The 18,721-nt window shown below is 41.7% G+C and overlaps 1 protein-coding gene across 1 annotated transcript; it reads right to left on the bottom strand.

The window, feature by feature from the left end:
• Nucleotides 1–4,607: 4,607 nt before the first annotated feature.
• Nucleotides 4,608–18,391, bottom strand: LOC110088047 (uncharacterized). The gene is made up of 2 exons (XM_078388761.1): nt 18,202–18,391; nt 4,608–10,885 (listed from the first exon to the last, which is right to left on the bottom strand). Exons 1-2 carry the CDS (start codon nt 18,372–18,374, stop codon nt 9,718–9,720), a joined length of 1,341 nt encoding a protein of 446 aa, XP_078244887.1. The 5' UTR covers nt 18,375–18,391; the 3' UTR covers nt 4,608–9,717.
• Between the last annotated feature and the right edge of the window lie 330 nt (nt 18,392–18,721).

Below are 18,721 nucleotides of genomic sequence, written 5' to 3'. Positions count from 1 at the left end.
TAAAAAGAAATGACGACATTTCAACGCGACTCGAGAAGTGGGGGCCGCCCTACTTATCCCGGATTCACCTGTACGCATGCGCAATACCTGGCCTTTAACTGGCAGGTTGTCATAGCAACGGAGCGAAGACGGCCGCGGCGGGGGGGGGCGGCGGAGAAGAATACATTCCAGTTTGAAGCAGCAGCCTTTGGATTGCTGCTGAAAGATCAATGGAAACATAGGAAGTCAGCCCAGGAGTAGGAACTAGAACAGGACGCCGATGCAATCCGAGGCAATGTTTTGTTGCCTCAGATGCGAATTTTCCTGCTCCGTCAGATATAGTGGCCTTTTTGAGTAACGATCTAGGCGTCCTGTTCACGTTACCCACACCTAGGTGGCACCTACACATGTGTTGGGACTGTATCGTCTTCATCATCTTGCTGGCCAGGCTGGTTGGTGACGAGAAGGCTGCTACTCATAGAACTCAGATTTGAAAATTATTTCTCCACGTGCTGTCATCCATAAATCCCACCGCGGTTTCTGTGAGCTTCGGAATGGGAGCAGTTGAGGAACTGGGGTGGGCAATTACATGGTTTTTTTGCTTGTTTTCCCATCAAATAGATTTCAGTTTGGGGTTTACCATAACACATAACCATATAACATGGGAAATGAAGCAAGCTTCAGCTGTAAAAGGTAGGATCTGAACCTATGGATTCAAATGGTAAGAAAGGGGATGTTGATTAAACATTATGAAGAACGTAATGATAGGAGCCATTTGGTAGATCAGACTACTTCAGAAGGTAATGAACTCTCCTTTATTACACAAAAGTGTGACAGCCTTCTCTCAAGGAATGTTTTACTTGTGGCATTCCTTCATCAGCCAAATATACATTTCTGTGATTCCTTTGAGGGCTGCTGTATACTCTTTCTTCAATACAAAAGATAAATAGCAATGTCAGAAAGCATGTAATGCATCATATATGAATGACTGTAAAAATACTTCCAGGAAGAAACATGTTTGTGGAATTTTCTACTTCAAGCATCCAAGTAATTTGATTGGCCTTGGGAATGTTGCACTATGATGCTGATGTTGGAATGTTACTTTAGCTCAGGCAACAATATTCTTTGGCAATTCATATTTCCTAACAGTCAACTATTTTAGTGACCTAACCAACAAAACTATATTATGTCTATATGTTTAAACTTCAACTTTCAGAAATCTCAACACAGTATATGGTCAGTAATTTTGGGAGCTGAAGTTCCATCCTCATGAAGGCTGAAAGGCTGAAAAGCACTGCAATAAGCTTTATTTGCTGTCCACCAGATTTCGCATCAGACTCTAGCTTAGTTTCATCCTAAATCCTGTCCCACAGAATCAGTATTTTCAAAACCGAAGTTTGGCAGCCCCATTTTGTTCACACCATTAAATAATCCAGCTGGATCTCTAATTACAGCAACAGTTAGCTGAGACCTAAACTATTGAGTGTGGCTGGGAATATGCTTTTTGTCTCATGGCAGGGCCAGAAGTTTCCAGTGCTAGGATTCAATCTATGTCAGCCATAGCAAGTTCCTGTACTATAACTGAAAGTCTCAGTGGCAAAATATACTGCATGATGCAGGACAGGTTACTGTTTTTCAATCCAGCTTAGCTCACAGGAAGCAAGGTGTAGCTGTTACCTTAAACCCATTGAACAGGGATGAGACTTTGAAATGGGCCCTTTTAAACTCAACCTGTTTCTAATTCTACTTTTATATAACACAATTTTAATTTATTTACTGAAAATATATATTTAGTCTTCTCGATGTAAAATGTTACAGGGTAAAAAACCTGTGTGATCACTGAAATCTGAATAGAGTTTGGTACACATATTGAGGACATTATTTTGCATTTCAAATTGGACTGTCAGGTTGACACCTGATCACCTTGTTTTTGCATGATGCTTCACTACCACCACCACCACCCCCCGTGTAAAACATAATATATATTTCACTGTGATATCTGCCTTGAAGATGTAAAGCACAGCATCTAGCAATACTTTCATGGGCACTTGAGGCATCATAAGGAATTTTGCCATGTTTATTTAGCATATAGTTCTGTATTGCCAGTTTAAAACACTTTTTAAAAGTTCCAACTATTTCTAAGGAAAGTAGGATAGCAGCAAACCTGAAGAACAAGCTTTCAAACACTGTTTTGTTTTTAAACCAGTTATTTCTGATAAAGAAAAGGCTTGTTTCTGCAGTGGCTGAGTAGTAAGTAAATATTAAACCTTCCTTTTAACATTTACAAAATGTGCCTCTTAACCTTTTCTCTAAGGTTGTAAAAAGAATAGCAGGAAATTGCACAATCACATATCATATTCATACCACTTTCACTGTCATTACTCCATTCTTAGGACCTTGGGATCTGTCATTTGATGAGATATTTAGAATACTCTGCACAATATATTCTCGGAGGCTTTCACAGCCGGGATCTGATGGTTGTTGTGGGTTTTTCGGGCTCTTTGGCCATGTTCTGAAGGTTGTTCTTCCTAACATTTCGCCAGTCTGTGGCCAGCATCTTCAGAGGACAGGAGTCAGAACTCTGCACAATAGTTCTGGTCTAACCCTCACTTTCAAATTGAGACATTTAAGCAGTTTATTTATTTGATTTATACCCCGCCTATCTGGACTACCAGACCACTCTAGCTGCTTTACCAGTTCCTCCTGGGAAGTTTCTATGGCTGAGTGGGGATTCAAACTCAGTCCTCCTGAGTCCTAGCCCATCACTTTATCCACCACACAGTGTAGAGTATTTGTAGTAGAGTTCTCTAGCAAGGAATTCTTTAGGGATGGGACTTCCAGGTTTTCAGGGCTCCCACTCTGAGAATTCACCTGGAATCCACCCCTCCCAGGTTCTGGGACTAGGAGCCTTAAAACAGTGAGGCTTCAGAGTAGCCCTTCCCATCTCCATGCTCTACCTGGGCCATTTCTCCTTTGAATAGCAAGGAAACACTGTAGTGCACAGTGGGAGTTCCAAAGCGCTCTGGATTTGCAAAGCTTCATAGGAGGGCTAGTCTTAACATTCGTTTGGCTGTATTAGGTGGTGTCTCCAATGAAGACTGCTTTCCTTGTAAATCGCCAAGAGTAGACCCGTTCTAGATAGGCAGTATATAAATCTAATAAATAATAAATACATGGTTGTTGTGAGTTTTTCAGGATCTTTGGCTGTGTTCTGAAGGTTGTTCTTCCTAATGTTTTGCCAGTCTCTGTGGCCATGGGCATCTTCAGAGGACAATAAACCTTTGAATCCCAGAGAGCCTTGGGGTTCCTCCAGTGCACCAGGACAGTTTCCTTGCAGGTCAAAGCATAAGCAGCCTGATATGAGCATGGAGGTAGGGGAGGCTGCTCGGCTGTTTCGTTTTTGGTTCTCAACTGCTTGGCTGTGTGTGTTCTGGGAGAGTCCTACAAATGTGCACGTCCCTTCCCTAGAATTCATAATATTGCACCAAACTACAAATCTGATGATGGAACCATGACAATTAAAGTGGTATTAAGTAGGGAGAGGATTTTTGGATTTTCTGCACTATTATGATTCTCCATTCTAGGAATTCTACCTTACAAACATTTTACAAAACCTACAGTAAATGTGATACATCTGGCAGAAAGGCCTAAAGTGGAATACTTTTGGGGTTTAGCAAGACCAGGCCCTGACTAAGCTTCCTGCTCAGAAAGCAAGCTCCCAGCTAACACTGGGACATGAACCTTTGGGTAGTGTGGGCGGCGTGTAAGTTAAATAAATACAGTAAAGAAATAGGAAGCTTGGGCACAGTTTGGCCTCATTTAGCCTGAAAGCCTTCCAGTCTAGGTCTTTTCCCCAGGTACATCACATGTAGGTTTTGTAAGATATGTGTAAGGTAGGATGTTGTTCTACGCTGTCAAGTTGAAATTGACCTAGAGCAATAATAGGACTCTCAAAGTGAGACATTTCAACCTAATAGGGCTTTCAAAGTAAGACATTTAAGCAGTGGCTTTACCAGTTCCACCTGGCAAGTTTCCATGGCTGAGGGGGATTCAGGCCTCCTGAGTCCTAGTCCATCACTTTATCCACCATACTGGGTTCTGTAAGGTATGTAGAACTCCCCCAATGGAGAAATATGGTATTTGTAGTCCTGAAAATAAAATAAAATCACATTCCCTAGTATTAAACTGGTATCTGCGCAATCCCAATATACTTTTGGAAGCAATTCCACTTTGCAGAATATACAAGGCAAACTGAATGTTACTCAAAATTAAAACCATCCAGTACTTACTTTGTACCAGTCATTATGGGCCTGAGCCACCTCCCAATGCTCTTTTCCACATAAGGGTGTGGATATTGCTGTTTCTCTCACATTTGTAATGTTATTCAGTTGCCCTTCACATAATATCTCATTCCCCTCATCACAGCTCCCATTTGTGCTAGTTTGTCATCCTGTACCTTGCCTGTTTAATGCAAACCAAAGTAGCACTTTTTAAAAAAAGTATCAGATTCTCTGCTCACCCCGGCTATATTCTGTAAAAATTTTTGTCTTTTACACCCTAGAATATTGTGTGAAATACACAGAATGTACCAAACAGTCTTGCCAGGAGAAAAAAATCCATAATTCCTATGCTATCCAAAGCATTCTATATATTTTTTATTTTAAATCACATCCTACAGCTGCAACCCTATGCAAACCTACCTGAAAGTAAGTCTCACTGAAACACAGTAGGATTTACTATGAGGAAGCATATACAGGATTGTGTTGTTCTGCACAAACACTAAGAAAGCACAGGATTCTGTGCATATTTTAGGCATGTAACACATTTTTTGGTATTTAGAACTGAAGGAAAACAGCAATAACAACAATAACAACGCTTCCTTATACTGGAAGTAGAAAACTATCAGATACCTTATTCAGGAAAAAAAATACACATCAGGCAGGATAGTACATCTCAATAAAAATTAAACTTAGAAATTTTCTATGAAAACAGGAGCACAGGCTTAAGAGGCAGATGAAAGGAATTTCTGAAAATTTTGTGTGAGAAATGGAGGCAGCAGGCTTTTGTCTGGTTCCCCATGGGCCTTTTTCAAGGGCATTTCTCAGCCTTCCACTTGCTCCCCAACTGATATTTGGGCCAGTTTCTGGACCACTTCCTCCCCTTTCAACCTCTAAGTCTGTTTGACATTACTGATTTTTTTTAATGGAGAAAAATCAGTACATTATGGCTGAAATCTTGTTGCTTAACATAGTAAGTCACACAACAGTAGGCCCACTGAATCAGTGGGGAATATGTGAGTCAACTCCTCCATAATTTCCATTGACTCAAATGTGTCTACTAGTTTTTGTTTGCTCATTTCAAAAACTTGTATACCACCAAGATTAGCGCTAGGCACTACTCTAGGCGGTTTACATCAAAGAGACAACCAAAGAACTACAGTGGTACCTCGACTTAAGAACTTAATTCGTATTGGGACTGCGTTCTTAAGTCGAAACGTTCTTAACTCGAATCACCATTTCCCATAGGAATTCACTGAAAACCATTTAATCCGTATCTGCTGTTTTTTGTTCTTAAGTTGAGGCATTGTTCTTAAATCAAAGCATTAGTTCCCATAGGAACTAATGCAAAGCCGGTTAATCCGTATCTACCACTAGGGGTGATTTTTTTTTTAAAAAATTCTTCTTTTGACCTAAGGTGAACTTAGGTCAAAAAAAGGGCAGGAAAGGGTTTTTTTTTCCTTTGTTTTGGTTTTTAAGTCAAGGCTCCATTCTCAAGTCAAAGCAACTTTTTGCGAACGGAGTCATTCTTAACTCGAATCGTACTTATGTAGGGACGTTCTCAAGTCGAGGTACCACTGTTATAGTGTAACAAACAAGACATTAAATAATCAAAATAAAGATTTTAAAAACCTAAAAAAAAAACCTCTGCAAAAACTCAAAACCTAAACAATAGCAAGATAGTGGCAAAATCTAAAAAAACATTTAGCTAAAGATGCCTCTAAAGGCTTCTTGAAACAGCCTAGTTTTTAACATCCTCTTAAATGTAGGAAAGGAGGGAGCCAGGCACAGCTCCACTGGGAGCCCAATCCATAGGGATGGTGCCACAATCGAGAAGGCCCGGTTTCTTTGTAGATGACTTGCTGGCCTCTCTCTAAAGTGGCAAACTGGGTGGAACACAGTCTGTGTGGACTGGATGATGTTCTTAGGGACAGGAAGTAGTGATGGCCCAAACCATGGAGGGCTTTGCAGTTAAGAACCAAAATCTTGAACCTGGCTCTGAACAGCACAGGCAGCCACTGCAGGCAAGCCAGGACTAGGGAGATGTGTTCAAATTTATTTACACTTTGACACCAGCCTGGCAGCCGCATTCTATACCTGTTGAAGTTTCCGGATCAACTTCAAGAGAAGCCCCACACAGAAAGCATTACAGTAGTCAATCTCTGAGATAATTAGCACATGTACTAGCATCCTCAGTGCTCCCTTCCGTCCAGAGAGGGTCACAACCGAGCCCTCAATCTCAGTTGGCTAAAAGCTTAACCTGGTTACAGCTGCAATCTGGGTTTCCCAAGAGAGGTCCAATTCCAGGAATACACTCAAGTTACGGACGCGATCCACAAGAGGGAGGGTCACACCATCCAACTTGGGGAAGCAATCTTCCATCCTGTCCAGAATGCTCCTGTGAGACAGTAGGAAAGAGGGATGCCCCACTCGCTAGAGAGCCATCCCTCCCCCCACAACAATAAGGAGGAGTCTCCCAGGAGGATCTCTGTTTTGCCTGGGTTCAGGTTCAGCCTGTTGGCTTTAGTTCACTGCAGAACTGACAGCAGGCAATGTTCAAGTATTTGGATAGCATCTACGTAAAAAATTATAAAGGACAGAGTTGTGTTCATCAGCATACTGATGACGGTGCATTCCAAATCTCACCCAGCAGCTTAATATAGATGCTAAATAGCATTGGGGAGATAGATGACCCCCTGGGGCACCCCATGAAGCTGACAATTCCTCCCCAAACTGTACTCTCTGGACTCAACCCTTGAGGAAGGACTGGAACCAATTTAGTGCCAGACTTCTGGTTCCTATTCCCATTGTAATTTACTATCTGAGCAACAGGATTTCAGCTGCGGTGTACCTTTTCAAATAGAGGCACTGCAGGAGTCTTGCGGCACAGTGGTTAAACTGCAGCACTGCAGTGAAGACTCTGCACATTGCCCAAGTTCAATCCCAAATTGAGATAGCAAGCTTGCCTCAACCTTTCATCCCTCTGAGGTCAGTAAACTGAGTACCCAGTTCACTGGGGCAGGTGGGCAAAATGTAGCCTCCATAATTAAGTTGTTAACTGCCCAGAGCGAGCTTTAAGCAATATGAGGTGGTATATAAGCAGCACACTTTGCTTTGGATGTCCCACTGACTTAAGCATACTTCTACATCTTACAGAAATATCTACAGTGCTTTTTTGCACATTTTCCAAACACCTGCGTGTTGTCAGATGAGTTCTTTTTAGTTTAGGAAGTTGGTAGTGTATGGATTTCAAACTGCAAATTGTGCTCCTTTCTAGCAAACATCAGGAGGTGCAGATCAGGGAAGTTAATAAACAACAACGGTTAACAGAATGGATCTCTCACATATCCTTAAGAGGGTGAAGAGCAGACTCAATGAAGGAAGATACCCTCTGTGACAAAATGGATGAAAACCACACAGGAAGTAGGATGAGTCTTGTAGGCTCATGTCCGTTTATCCCCCCAACATGATTCCAATTGGGAAAAGTGTAATAATTTCCAGATAGGGTTATACTTGCATGGAAATATGCAAGTGGAACACAAAATTAACTTTCTCACATTTGGGGCTTACTTTATCTCAAACCCAAATACCGTCAAGTGGCCTCCAACCCAAGGCAACCCTGTAAATGAGTGCTCTCCAGAAAGTCCTGTCCTCAACTGCCCTGCTCAACTCTTGTAGACTCATACTTGTGGCTTCCTTTAGAGACCAAGTCCATCTTGCATTAAGTTTTCCTCTTTTCCTGCTGCCTTCCTCCTTTCCCAGCATATTGTCTTTTCCAGAGAATGTGCCCAAAGTAGGGCAGAGTCCGTTTTGATGTTTTTGCCTCCAGATAGTTCAGGTTTGATTTAGATAACACTTTTTTGGAGGTTCATCATACTTTACACAAAATTGCATGCCATCACTTGCACACTACTACCCTGTCAGGTTGTTCAGTATTATTATCCTTATATTAAAGATGGGAAGGGAGCGCTGTATGTGTGTGTGTGTGAGAGAGTGAGAACTGCTTAAGGCCATCTTCCAAGCATGGCCAAAGTGAGAATCAAACCAAAGTTCATAATGTCACTTGAAAAACATATAGCCCCAACTCTACTGTTTATAAACTATAATTGTGACTAAAAAGAAAAAAGATAAAAGAGTATTTCAACATTTTAAAGCCCAGATGTTGCTACAAGAGCCCACGCTGCATGCAAAATTGTTCTCACATACTGCCAGACAGGGCCTTCAACAGAAGCTTTGTCTCCACTTCTTAGGGTAGAAGGCTGTACTAGATCAGAGCAGGTGTCAATAACATGGAACAAGCAGACACAGACAATGTCTTGTATGGAATTGGATCACTGGCCCATTTAGCCCAGCACTTTGTACTCCGATTGGTGGAAATGTGTCAGTCTTTCTCTACCCCTGAGACCTTTTAAACTGGCAAACTCAGAAGTTAAAAATGGTGTCTTCTGCACACAAAAAGGGTGTATCTACCACTGGGCTGTGACAATGCCCCCAACATCAACACAAGGAACATCTTCAATCAAGTCACCAAGGATTAGAGGGATGCAGGTTTGTAATTCAAGATTCCAAGCCTAATATTAAGCAGTGGGGGGCAAAGAAAAGGAAACACACCAGTTATTCCTTTTTTTCCCGGAGTTTCGTGGCACAGTGGTTAAACTGCAGTAATGCAGTGATGACTGCTCACGATCTCAGTTCAATCCTGGGCTGAAGCAGCTAGGTTGAGGTTGACTTCCATTCTTCTGAGGTCATTCAACCCAGCTTGTTAGGGGGGGTGGAGGGAATGTGTAAGCTGCATGATTAAATTGTAAACTGCCCAGAGACAGCAGTTGGGGGAGGAAACAAACAGCACATTTTGCTCTTTTTTTCTTCTTTTGTTTGGGCTCTGGTGAACTACATCCAGAACATTCTCCAACATGCAGCTTCCCATGAACTGTACAGTGAAAGTTCAGAGCCAGAAAAGTCCACTGGATGATGTGTTGTTTTAGGCACTGCAACAGTAGTGAAATAAGTGTATCTTAGCATCATCACACAGATTGGTATAAATATTTATCAGTCCAGGATTCACTATTTTTTTTTCTCCACCATCACAAATCACAGCTTCTATTTGGAAACTAGAGGGTTTGCTTGAAGGTCATCAGGAAAGACTCAAAATCCATAGCTGACTGGGAAACTCAGTAATCTGAATCTCTAAAGATGGTTGGCATCACGATGATATTTTAAAACTTGAAAAATGTTTAAGGTACAATAAGTCTGTGGAAAACAGGTCATAGAACAGATGGAGAGGAGGAAGTCGGGAGAGCAGATCTTAATCACAGATGGAAAGAAAAGGTCAAGATGAAAATATCCAAGATTTTGCTGATGATGGAAAATGGGGAAAGGCTATTTAGGATACCTAGCTGTATTTCTTGAACAACAGCTGTCAGTTATGGAGATGAACTTCTGGAGAACCATCCTTCTGACATCACCCTGTATGAATTTTTTGATGTCTAGTCAGATGGGAGTTCCGATTAAACCTTTTTCCACATCTGAGGCACTGGTAAGGTTTCTCTCCTGTATGAATTCGCTGATGCTTTTTAAGACATGAGCTCTGGCTGAAGCATTTCCCACACTCTGAGCATTTGTAGGGTCTTTCTCCTGTGTGAATTCTCTGGTGCTGGATCAAATCTGAGATTCCACGGTAGTTTTTCCCACACTCCGAACACAGGTAAGGTTTTTCTCCAGTGTGAATTCTCTTATGTACCACAAGGTGAGAGCTCTGAGTGAAACATTCCCCACATTCTCGGCAGATGTAAGGTTTCTCGGCTGTGTGTATTCTCAAATGCCTGATGAGATGGGAGCTGACCAGAAAGCCTTTCAGACAGACAGGGCATCCAAACGGCTTCTCCCCTGTGTGGATTCTCTGGTGAGCAACAAGATTGGAGCTCACACTGAAGCTCTTTCCACAATCAGGGCATTTGTACGGTTTCTCTCCAGTGTGGATTCTCTGATGAGCGATAAGGGTGGAGCTTTGAGAAAAACTCTTCCCACACTCGGGACAGGTGTAAGGTTTCTCTCCTGCGTGGATCCTTTGGTGCTTCACAAGGGCTGAGCTGTCACTGAAGCGTTTCAAGCATTCGCGGCAAACATACGGCTTCTCTCCGGTGTGGGTTCTTCGGTGTCTGATAAGGGGTGAGCACCGCTTGAAGATTTTCCCACAATCAGGGCACTTATAGATTCTTCCTGGCTTCTTGACTGCGGTTGGCTTGGATTCTGATGCAGCTCCCTTCTGCGGCGCTGCTTTACAACGTCTCTTTTTGGGGACATATTCTTCGCTTTCAGGACCAGGCTCAATGTCACAGGGTTCATCATCATCATCTCCAGGAATCTGGAAAACATTGATTTCATATTCTTCTAGAAATGCAGCTGTTTCTTCAGAATGTTCAAAACCTTCCTCTGGAAACATCATTTCCTGTTTCACCAAGTACCCTTCCTCATATTGGGGGATCTCTTCCTGTTTCACCAGACTCCCTTCCTCCTCATGCTGGATCATCTCCGCCTTTGTCACCAGGTTTTCCTCTTCCTCCTCCTCCTCCTCCTGGGGGATCACCTCCACCTTCACAAACATCTCTCCGTTCCTCATCATCATGAACCTGCTTAAACAAAGCAATATTTCTATTAAGCAGTCTAGTGCATCAGCAAAAAAATAAGTTGGAAAATCAAAGACACACTGTAACATAAGTTCTTGTACTCAAGAACTTAGAGATGTTACTTACTTTGTAGTTCCAAAATCTGCTTATACTGAGTTAAACCACTAGTCCAATGTGGAGAAGTGACTAAAGTGTTGGACTATAACTGAGGAGATATAGATTCAAATGCACATTTGGCCATGGTACTCACTAGCCAGAATCCTGTGGTATAAGGACCTTATAACAAGGCAAATTGTTATAGGTGCAAAATGTGACAGGGTAGTTGGTGCATGTTATTTCTCATCGTGCACCAAGTCATGTGACTGGTGTGTGTGATACATGTCTGAATTAGCAGCTTATCCACCACAGTAATTAATGCTGTTTGACTTAATATTAAAATAATCTTAGAACTGCAGGACTGGAAGGGACCCTATGGACCACTGAGTCCAGCCTCTCTCAAGGAGACCCATTTTGGATATTTACCTGAATTTTCATGGACTGCTTACTTAATTGGTTACCCTGAACTTGGTTTTCTCAACATTTCTCTTTAGATTGTGTTTACTATTCCTTTAAGTTACATTATAAATTTTTGCAGGCCATCTAAATTGTAAGCTAAAAATAATGTCTCATCTGCATACTGGATGTTATTAGAAATCCCTCCATTGACACTGATCCTGTCATTTGAATCAGCAAGTACTTCTCCAAAGTTGTTCTTAGAATATAAATTTAAAAGCACTGACAAGAATTTACATTCTTGTTGTACTCCTCCAAGTACCTCTACATCCTCTGATTTCCAACTTTCACTACATTTTTGTTGCCAGTAAAGGTTGCCAATTATATATCTCTTGAATCCAGACTTTTTTTTATCAACAGTTTCATCAGTTCACTGTGCTGGACTTTGAAAAAGGTCAACAGTCAACAAAGCAAGATAAATTCATATTATGCCATGTGTCCCCAGCTATATGTAGGCAAAATAGTGTTTCCTTGATTCCACAACTCCACTGAATATAAACAGTGTGTCTTATACCTCTTTGTCACACTCAGTGTGAATTTCGCCATGTGTTATCTTTACGAAAACCTTAAGCAAATGATTCATTAAGCTTATAATTCTGTAGTTAGCACCATATTTGGTTTTTAAATTGTACACAATATACCAAGAGCTGCTTTCAGTCACATTTCATGAGTTATTGCTATTCTTTAGATCTGATTACAAACATTTCACTTAATGCCTAAGTCATTCATTTATGTTAGCTTTAATACTTCTGCAATAACATGAACTCTGGAAGCTTGGCTATTCCTTGTTAGCTGTACTGAATTTCAGATGTTGTTGTTCTAGTGCAGTATCAACATCTGGTAAAATAAAATTGTGTTGGTTTGTTATCTGTGTTGGTTTAAAGTGCTTACTAGACACTGCGATTTTACACTTGATATAATGTACAGTAACAGAGAGTTCCTACTATCCACTAATTGTAGGCACTGCTTTTTAAAAAACACACTTTAGTTCATTGATCTTTCAATATACAGTGGTGCCCCGCTTGATGATTACCTCGCTAGATGAGGAAATTGCTTTACGATGAAGTTTTTGTGATCGCTTTTGCAATCGCAAAACAATGTTCTAATAGGGAAAAACCGCTTTACGGTGATCGGTTCCCTGCTTCGGGAACCAATTTTTCACTTAATAACAATCTTTACAGCTGGTCGTCGCCCACCCCACTGTGCAAAATGACTCCCCACTGTACTTTAGGATAGATTCCTCACATTACAGGCACCGGAAAATGGCTGTCCTATGGAGGATCTTCGCTGGACGCTGAGGTATTTTGCCCATTGGAACGCATTGAACCAGTTTTCAATTTTTTCGTTTTGCTTGACGAGGATTTCACTTAACAGCAATTTGAACAGAACGAATTATCCTCATCAAGCAAGGCACCACTGTACATTAAAGTATATTCTTTAAATTTTCTGTCTCTGTACACTATTTGACCCACAATTTTTCTATAGACATTCAATTTTTCTAAGCCATTCAAGCTGATTAAAGATATTTGAGAAATGCGGCATGTAAATAAAACTACTACTGATAATGATCACTGTATTTTTTTCCATTTGTATTGACAGTGATGACAAAGATTATGATCTGAATTTACGTCACCTCTGGAATACATTTTCAAAGTGGTTGAAGTACACAGAAGTGAAAGGAAAGTCCGATGTTACACAACACATACAATTGTAACATGAAATGTGAGTAGTATGAATGAAAATAAACTGGAAACAGTAAAGGGAGAAATGGAACATATAAACATTGCTTGGTGTTCATGAACTAAAGTGGACTGGAACAGGATATTTTCAGTTAAACAACTACAAAATAAAGTGGTGCCTCACTAGACGATTACCTCGCAAAACGGTTAATTTGCAAGATGTTTTTTTGCAATCGCTATAGCGCTTCGCAAAACGGTTTTCCCTATGGGCAATTTTCGCTAGACGATGCTTTGGTTCATGCTTCTCAAGATGGGTTTTTTTGGGACCGTTTTTTGCAAGATGACGATTTTGATAGCTGAGTCCGCACTTCGCAAAACTTTTTTTTTTTGGGGGGGGGACAGTTTTTCGCAAGACAGCGATTTTGACTGCTGGTCCGTGCTTCGCAAAACGTTTCTCTATGGGCGATTTTCTCAATACAATTTTTTTCTCCATTGGAACACATTAAATGGATTTCAATGCTTTCCAATGGGGAATCGCATTTCGCAAGACGATGTTTTCACAAGACAGCGATTTTCGCGGAACGAATTAACATCATCTTGCGAGGCACCACTGTATGGAAATGACAAATCCAAAAGAAACAGAATGGCTCTATTACTAAGGCAAGATGCTGCACAGGCAGTTAGACACTATAATGCAAGGTCTGACCAAATAATATCCATTAGACTCCATGAAAAACCTATCAGAACAACCACCATTCAAGTCTATGCCAACTACTGATGCTGAAGACAAAGAAACTGAAAGCTTTTATGCAAGCATTCAGGAGGAAACTGATCACGCACCTAAACAAGTCATGGCACAGTGGTTAAATGGCTGTACTGCAGCCAAAACTGTGCTCATCACCCGGGGTTCAATCCCAGGTAACCCGCTCAAGGTTGACGCAGCCTTCTATCCTTCTGAGGTCAGTAAAATGAGTACCCAGCTGGGGGGGGGGGAAGGCAGCAATGTGTAGCTTACATAATTAACTTGTAAACTGCCCAGAGAGTGCTTAAAGCGTTATGGGACGGTATATATGCAGCACGCTTTGCTTTTATAATCATAGGTGACTGGAACACAAATACAGTGGTGCCTCATATAACGAGCGCCCTGTTTAACAACGAATCCGCATTGCGATGTTTTTAATGGGGGAAATCGCATTGCGATGATCGGTAAGCGTTTTGCTTACCGATCTTTGCATTGCGATGTTTCCCCAACAGCTGATCGGCAGTTCCAAAATGGCCACTGGGTGAAGAAAATGGCCGCCTGCAGCGTTTTCTTGCGATTTCCTCGCTTACCGAGGCGGCGAAAATGGCGGCCGTATGGAGGATTTTCGCTGAATGGTGAGTTTATCCCCCATAGGAACGCACTGAAGGGGTTTCAATGCGTTCCTATGGGGTTTTTTGCCCCGTATAGCGACGATTCCAGATAGCGACGATTTATCCGGAACGGATTATCATCGCTATGCGGGGCACCACTGTATAGGAAACAATGCAGAACCAAATGCTGTTGGAAAACTTGGCCTAGGGGAAAGAATTAAAGCAGGAGAATGACTTGGAGTTCTGCAAAGCCAAAAACCTGTTTATTACAAAGACATGCTTCAAACAATCAAATAGATAGCTGTACATGTGGACATAACCAGATGGTCAGTACAGAAATCAACTAGACTATGTAATTGAAAGCACGAGATGGAGAAGCAGTATTCTCTTTGCCAAAATAAGATCAGAGCCAAATTATGGCACTAATCATGAAATGTGAATATCAAACATTATAGTAAAGGTGAAAAGATCACTTAAGAGAATCATTGTTCCAAAATATAATTTAAACAATATTCATGATTAATTTAATGTCTACAAAAGGAACCAATTTGAACTATTCTCAATTGACCATGAACTAGAAAAATTGTGGATTGAAAGCAGAGATATCATTAGGGAAGAGTGGAAAGACACAATTCCTGTAGTTCCTGTAGGGGGAAAATGAATAGACAAGAAGCAAAGTAAAAGGTGACAGAAATAGGGTCAGAATCTTGAACACGACTTTTCAGTGACTGTCATATAGAGACAAACAGAATGATTATAATGGTCAATGCAAAAACAAACAAAAAATTGAATGGAACGACAGAAGAGGAAAAGCAATAAGTATTTTTCAGAAGATCCAAAAAATCAAAGGGAAATATAAGCCTAGATTAGGAACGCTGAAAGATTAAGACGGAAGCACACTTTGTGACCAGGATAAAATAAAGAGAATGTGGAAACAGTATACTGAAGACTTGTACAGAAGAGATAAAAGAATAATAGTTCATTTGAAGAGGAGTCCTATAATGGTGAAGCTACATTTCTAGAAAGTAAAGTGAAAGCTGCTCAGAAAGCACTGGGAATAAATGAATCACCACACGTAGATGGAATGCCAATAGAACTATTCTAATATACAGAATCTTTCAAAATGCAAACAATAATATGCCAACAAATATGGAAAACAAAACAAAGGCCCACAGATTGGAAATACAGTGGGGTCTTGACTTACGAACGACCCTACTTGCGAACAATTCAACTTACAAACCCGCCTGATAGGGAAAGAAGGACTCAACATACGAACTTCCCTCGAGTTACGAGCAGGAAAAAAGTGCCCCCTCCCTCCCCTTAGACTGGCTTCTGGACGGAAAAAAGGGTCAGAAACTTAAGCTTGCTCAGCACCTAAAAAGCCTGCCTGTGTGTCTTTGTGCTGAAAAAATCAGCACAACATGCTTTAAAACATGATTTAAAATTGGCTTCATTGAAAAAAAAGATTTCTAAAGTGCTTTGCAAACTGTTCCCTGCGTTCCTCCTCGTTTCCTGAACCTAAGGGGGGGGGAAAAGAAAAAATATCCCCCTCTAGTGGCAGAAGGCGGAATAGCAGCTTCCCGTTAGTTTCTATGGACGGAAAAGAGCAGATACAGATTAAATGGTTTTCAATGCATTCCTATGGGAAATGCAGATTCGACCTACGAACTTTTCGACCTACGAACCACCTTCCAATACGGATTAAGTGCGTAAGTCGAGAGCCCACTGTACAGTATTCAGTATGCATTCCAATTCCCAATAAAGGAGATGCCAAGGAATTATAGGACCATTTCTCTAATTCCTCATGCAAGCAAAGTAATGCTCAAGGTGTTTACTTTATATGGAGTGAGAAATGCCTGTCGCTTAAACTGGGTTCCAAAAAGGAAGAGGCACTCAAGATCAAATATCTGCTGGAGCACACCAAAGAATTTCAGATCAATCTTTGCTTTATAAACTACAGTAAAGTCTTGGGCTGTATGGATCGTGAGAAACTATGGATTGTTCTGAAAGATATCGGTGTACCTTAGCACTTGAGTGTCCTGATGCGTAACAGTATTGTGGACAATAAACTACCATTAGAACAGAATATGGACAGGCTGGAGAGGCAGAGTGTTTTCCTATAGGCAAAGGTGTCAAATAAGGTTGCATTTTATCTCCCTATCTGTTCAATCTATATGCTGAATGTGTCATAAGGAAAACTGGATTATAATCAGATGGAGGAGTGAAACTTGATGGAACAGCAATACTTTAAGATATACAGATCACACCATCTTCCTGGCAGAAAGAAGCAATGACTTGGAATAACTTTTAGTAAAATGGAAGAAAAAAGTGCCAAAGCAGGGCTGCTGTTGAACATAAAGACAAAAAAACAACAACATGACTACAGAACCTCTAAACAACTTTAATGTTGACAATGAGGGAATTGTGACTGTTAATAATTTTGTATACCTTGATTCTATTGTCAATTCAAATGGAGATTGCAGCCAAGAAATCAGCAGAAAACCAAGACTTGGAAGGGCAGCAATGAAGGAATTAGAAAAGATCATCAAGTGTAAGGAGGTGGCACTGGGGACCAAGGCCAAGATCATTCACACTGTTGTATTCCCGATTTCTAACAGACAGGTGTAAAAGCTTGACAGTGAAGAAAGCTGACAAGAAAATTGATTCATCTAAAATATGGTGCTGGAGGAGAACTTTGTAGATACTCCGGACTGCTAGAAAGATGAACAAAAGGGTCCTGGAGCAAATCAAGCCTGAATGCTCTCTGGAGGCAACAATGATGAAACTGATGCTGTTCCACATTGGGCACATCAAAAGAAGGCAAGATTTGCTGAAAACTACAATAATGCCGGAAAAGTTTGACGTTAGCAGGAAAAGAGGAAGACCAGATACAAGATGGACTGACTCCTTAAAGGAAGCCACAAACTTGAGTTTAGAAAAGCAGAGCAGGGGGCTGTTGAGGACAGGCCATTTTGGAGATCTCTCATTTAAACAGTCATTGGAGGCGACTTGAAGGCAGATAACAATCACAAAGAAATACTGTAAGCATGCAGAGCAAACCAGTGTAAGAAACAATCATTCTGCATTAAAGACGTATAGGTGTTCCAGAATTTTCCCTTATGTTCAGGGCCCAGACTCCTGCCACTCAAGATTTATTTTTGAAACATCTACATTTGCTTTTTCATTAACAGTTAATGGAGCTCAATTTTCATATAGTTGTGCACAAATCTGCAGCTTTATCGCTAATATTAATCAAGCCTGAATACAATTATTATGGCCAATCTTTTACAGCCGAGCTTCTGTGGCCCACCCAATGGGATCGGCTTCTAGTTCCCATAACCCCCAGCCCTCCAAGGCTAATGGCGGGGAATGATGGGAGCAGTAGTCCATAAACATTCGGAGGGCTACACGTTCCCCAACCCTGTTTTACACGACGAGCAATCCCCCCTCCTATCCTTGCCTCTTTTGCACGCCTGGTGCAAAATAGCACGACCCCCCCCCTCCCCGTTCTTCAATTTTCTTCCTCCGCAAAACCTCTAAACGGTGGACGGGTTTGCTCGAGAGCAAAACGGCCCCTTGCAAGCACCGGGCTGCGGCAGTTCTCGCTTGGGTCGGGCTCGCCCTCCTTTCCCAAGATCATCCGTGGCTGATCCGGGCCCGGGTCTCAAGGGACAAAGGAAGCCGCAAGAACTTCGCGATCTGATTCCGAAACGCGGGAAAGAAAGCAATACTTACACACGAAGGGCTGCAAGAAAAATCCTGCAACGGAGCGCCGCTTGCTCGCCGCCCTTTTGTTCTCTCTTCTCCCCACCCCGGATCTGCGCTCCGGATTGCTCGGCCGTGCTCGGCCCTTGCACACCCACCCACCCACCGAGAGCGGATCCAGCCCCTTCCGGTGGCGACCTCATTTCCCTCTCGGGTTGCAACGCTCGCCCGCCTTCGCTGGGATGGGAAGCCCATCCGGGGAAATTTTTTTTTTCCAACCTGACCCTTTGTCGAAATAGGGTGGCGAGTGGAAAATAGGAGGCAGGAATCGGACATTTTGAGACCATCGGGGACGCAGAGCTTGGACTCAACCCCCTGACACACCCCGCCCGCCCCCCCAATCAACAGGACTGTGCTGGACGAGGGGTTGTGGGATGCTGTGATGCAAATAATATTCCAGGCTCTAATCTGGTTGTTGGTGATTTTGACTAGCGAAGCAACCTGGGTGGATGCAACTATTAAATGGCTGTGGGGGCATATATTTTTAAAA

The sequence above is a fragment of the Pogona vitticeps genome, chromosome 2 (genome assembly GCF_051106095.1).
Source record: "Pogona vitticeps strain Pit_001003342236 chromosome 2, PviZW2.1, whole genome shotgun sequence".
NCBI lineage: Eukaryota > Metazoa > Chordata > Lepidosauria > Squamata > Agamidae > Pogona > Pogona vitticeps.
This window is presented reverse-complemented; position numbering and strand designations above follow the sequence as displayed.

Excerpts from the sequence above, each read along its gene's own strand:
- LOC110088047 (XM_078388761.1), bottom strand. The coding sequence starts at position 18,374 with ATGAGGTCGCCACCGGAAGGGGCTGGATCCGCTCTCGGTGGGTGGGTG. Across the intron at positions 10,886-18,201 it reads TTTCTTGCAGCCCTTCGTGT|GTTCATGATGATGAGGAACG; the intron begins GTAAGTATTGCT and ends TTGTTTAAGCAG.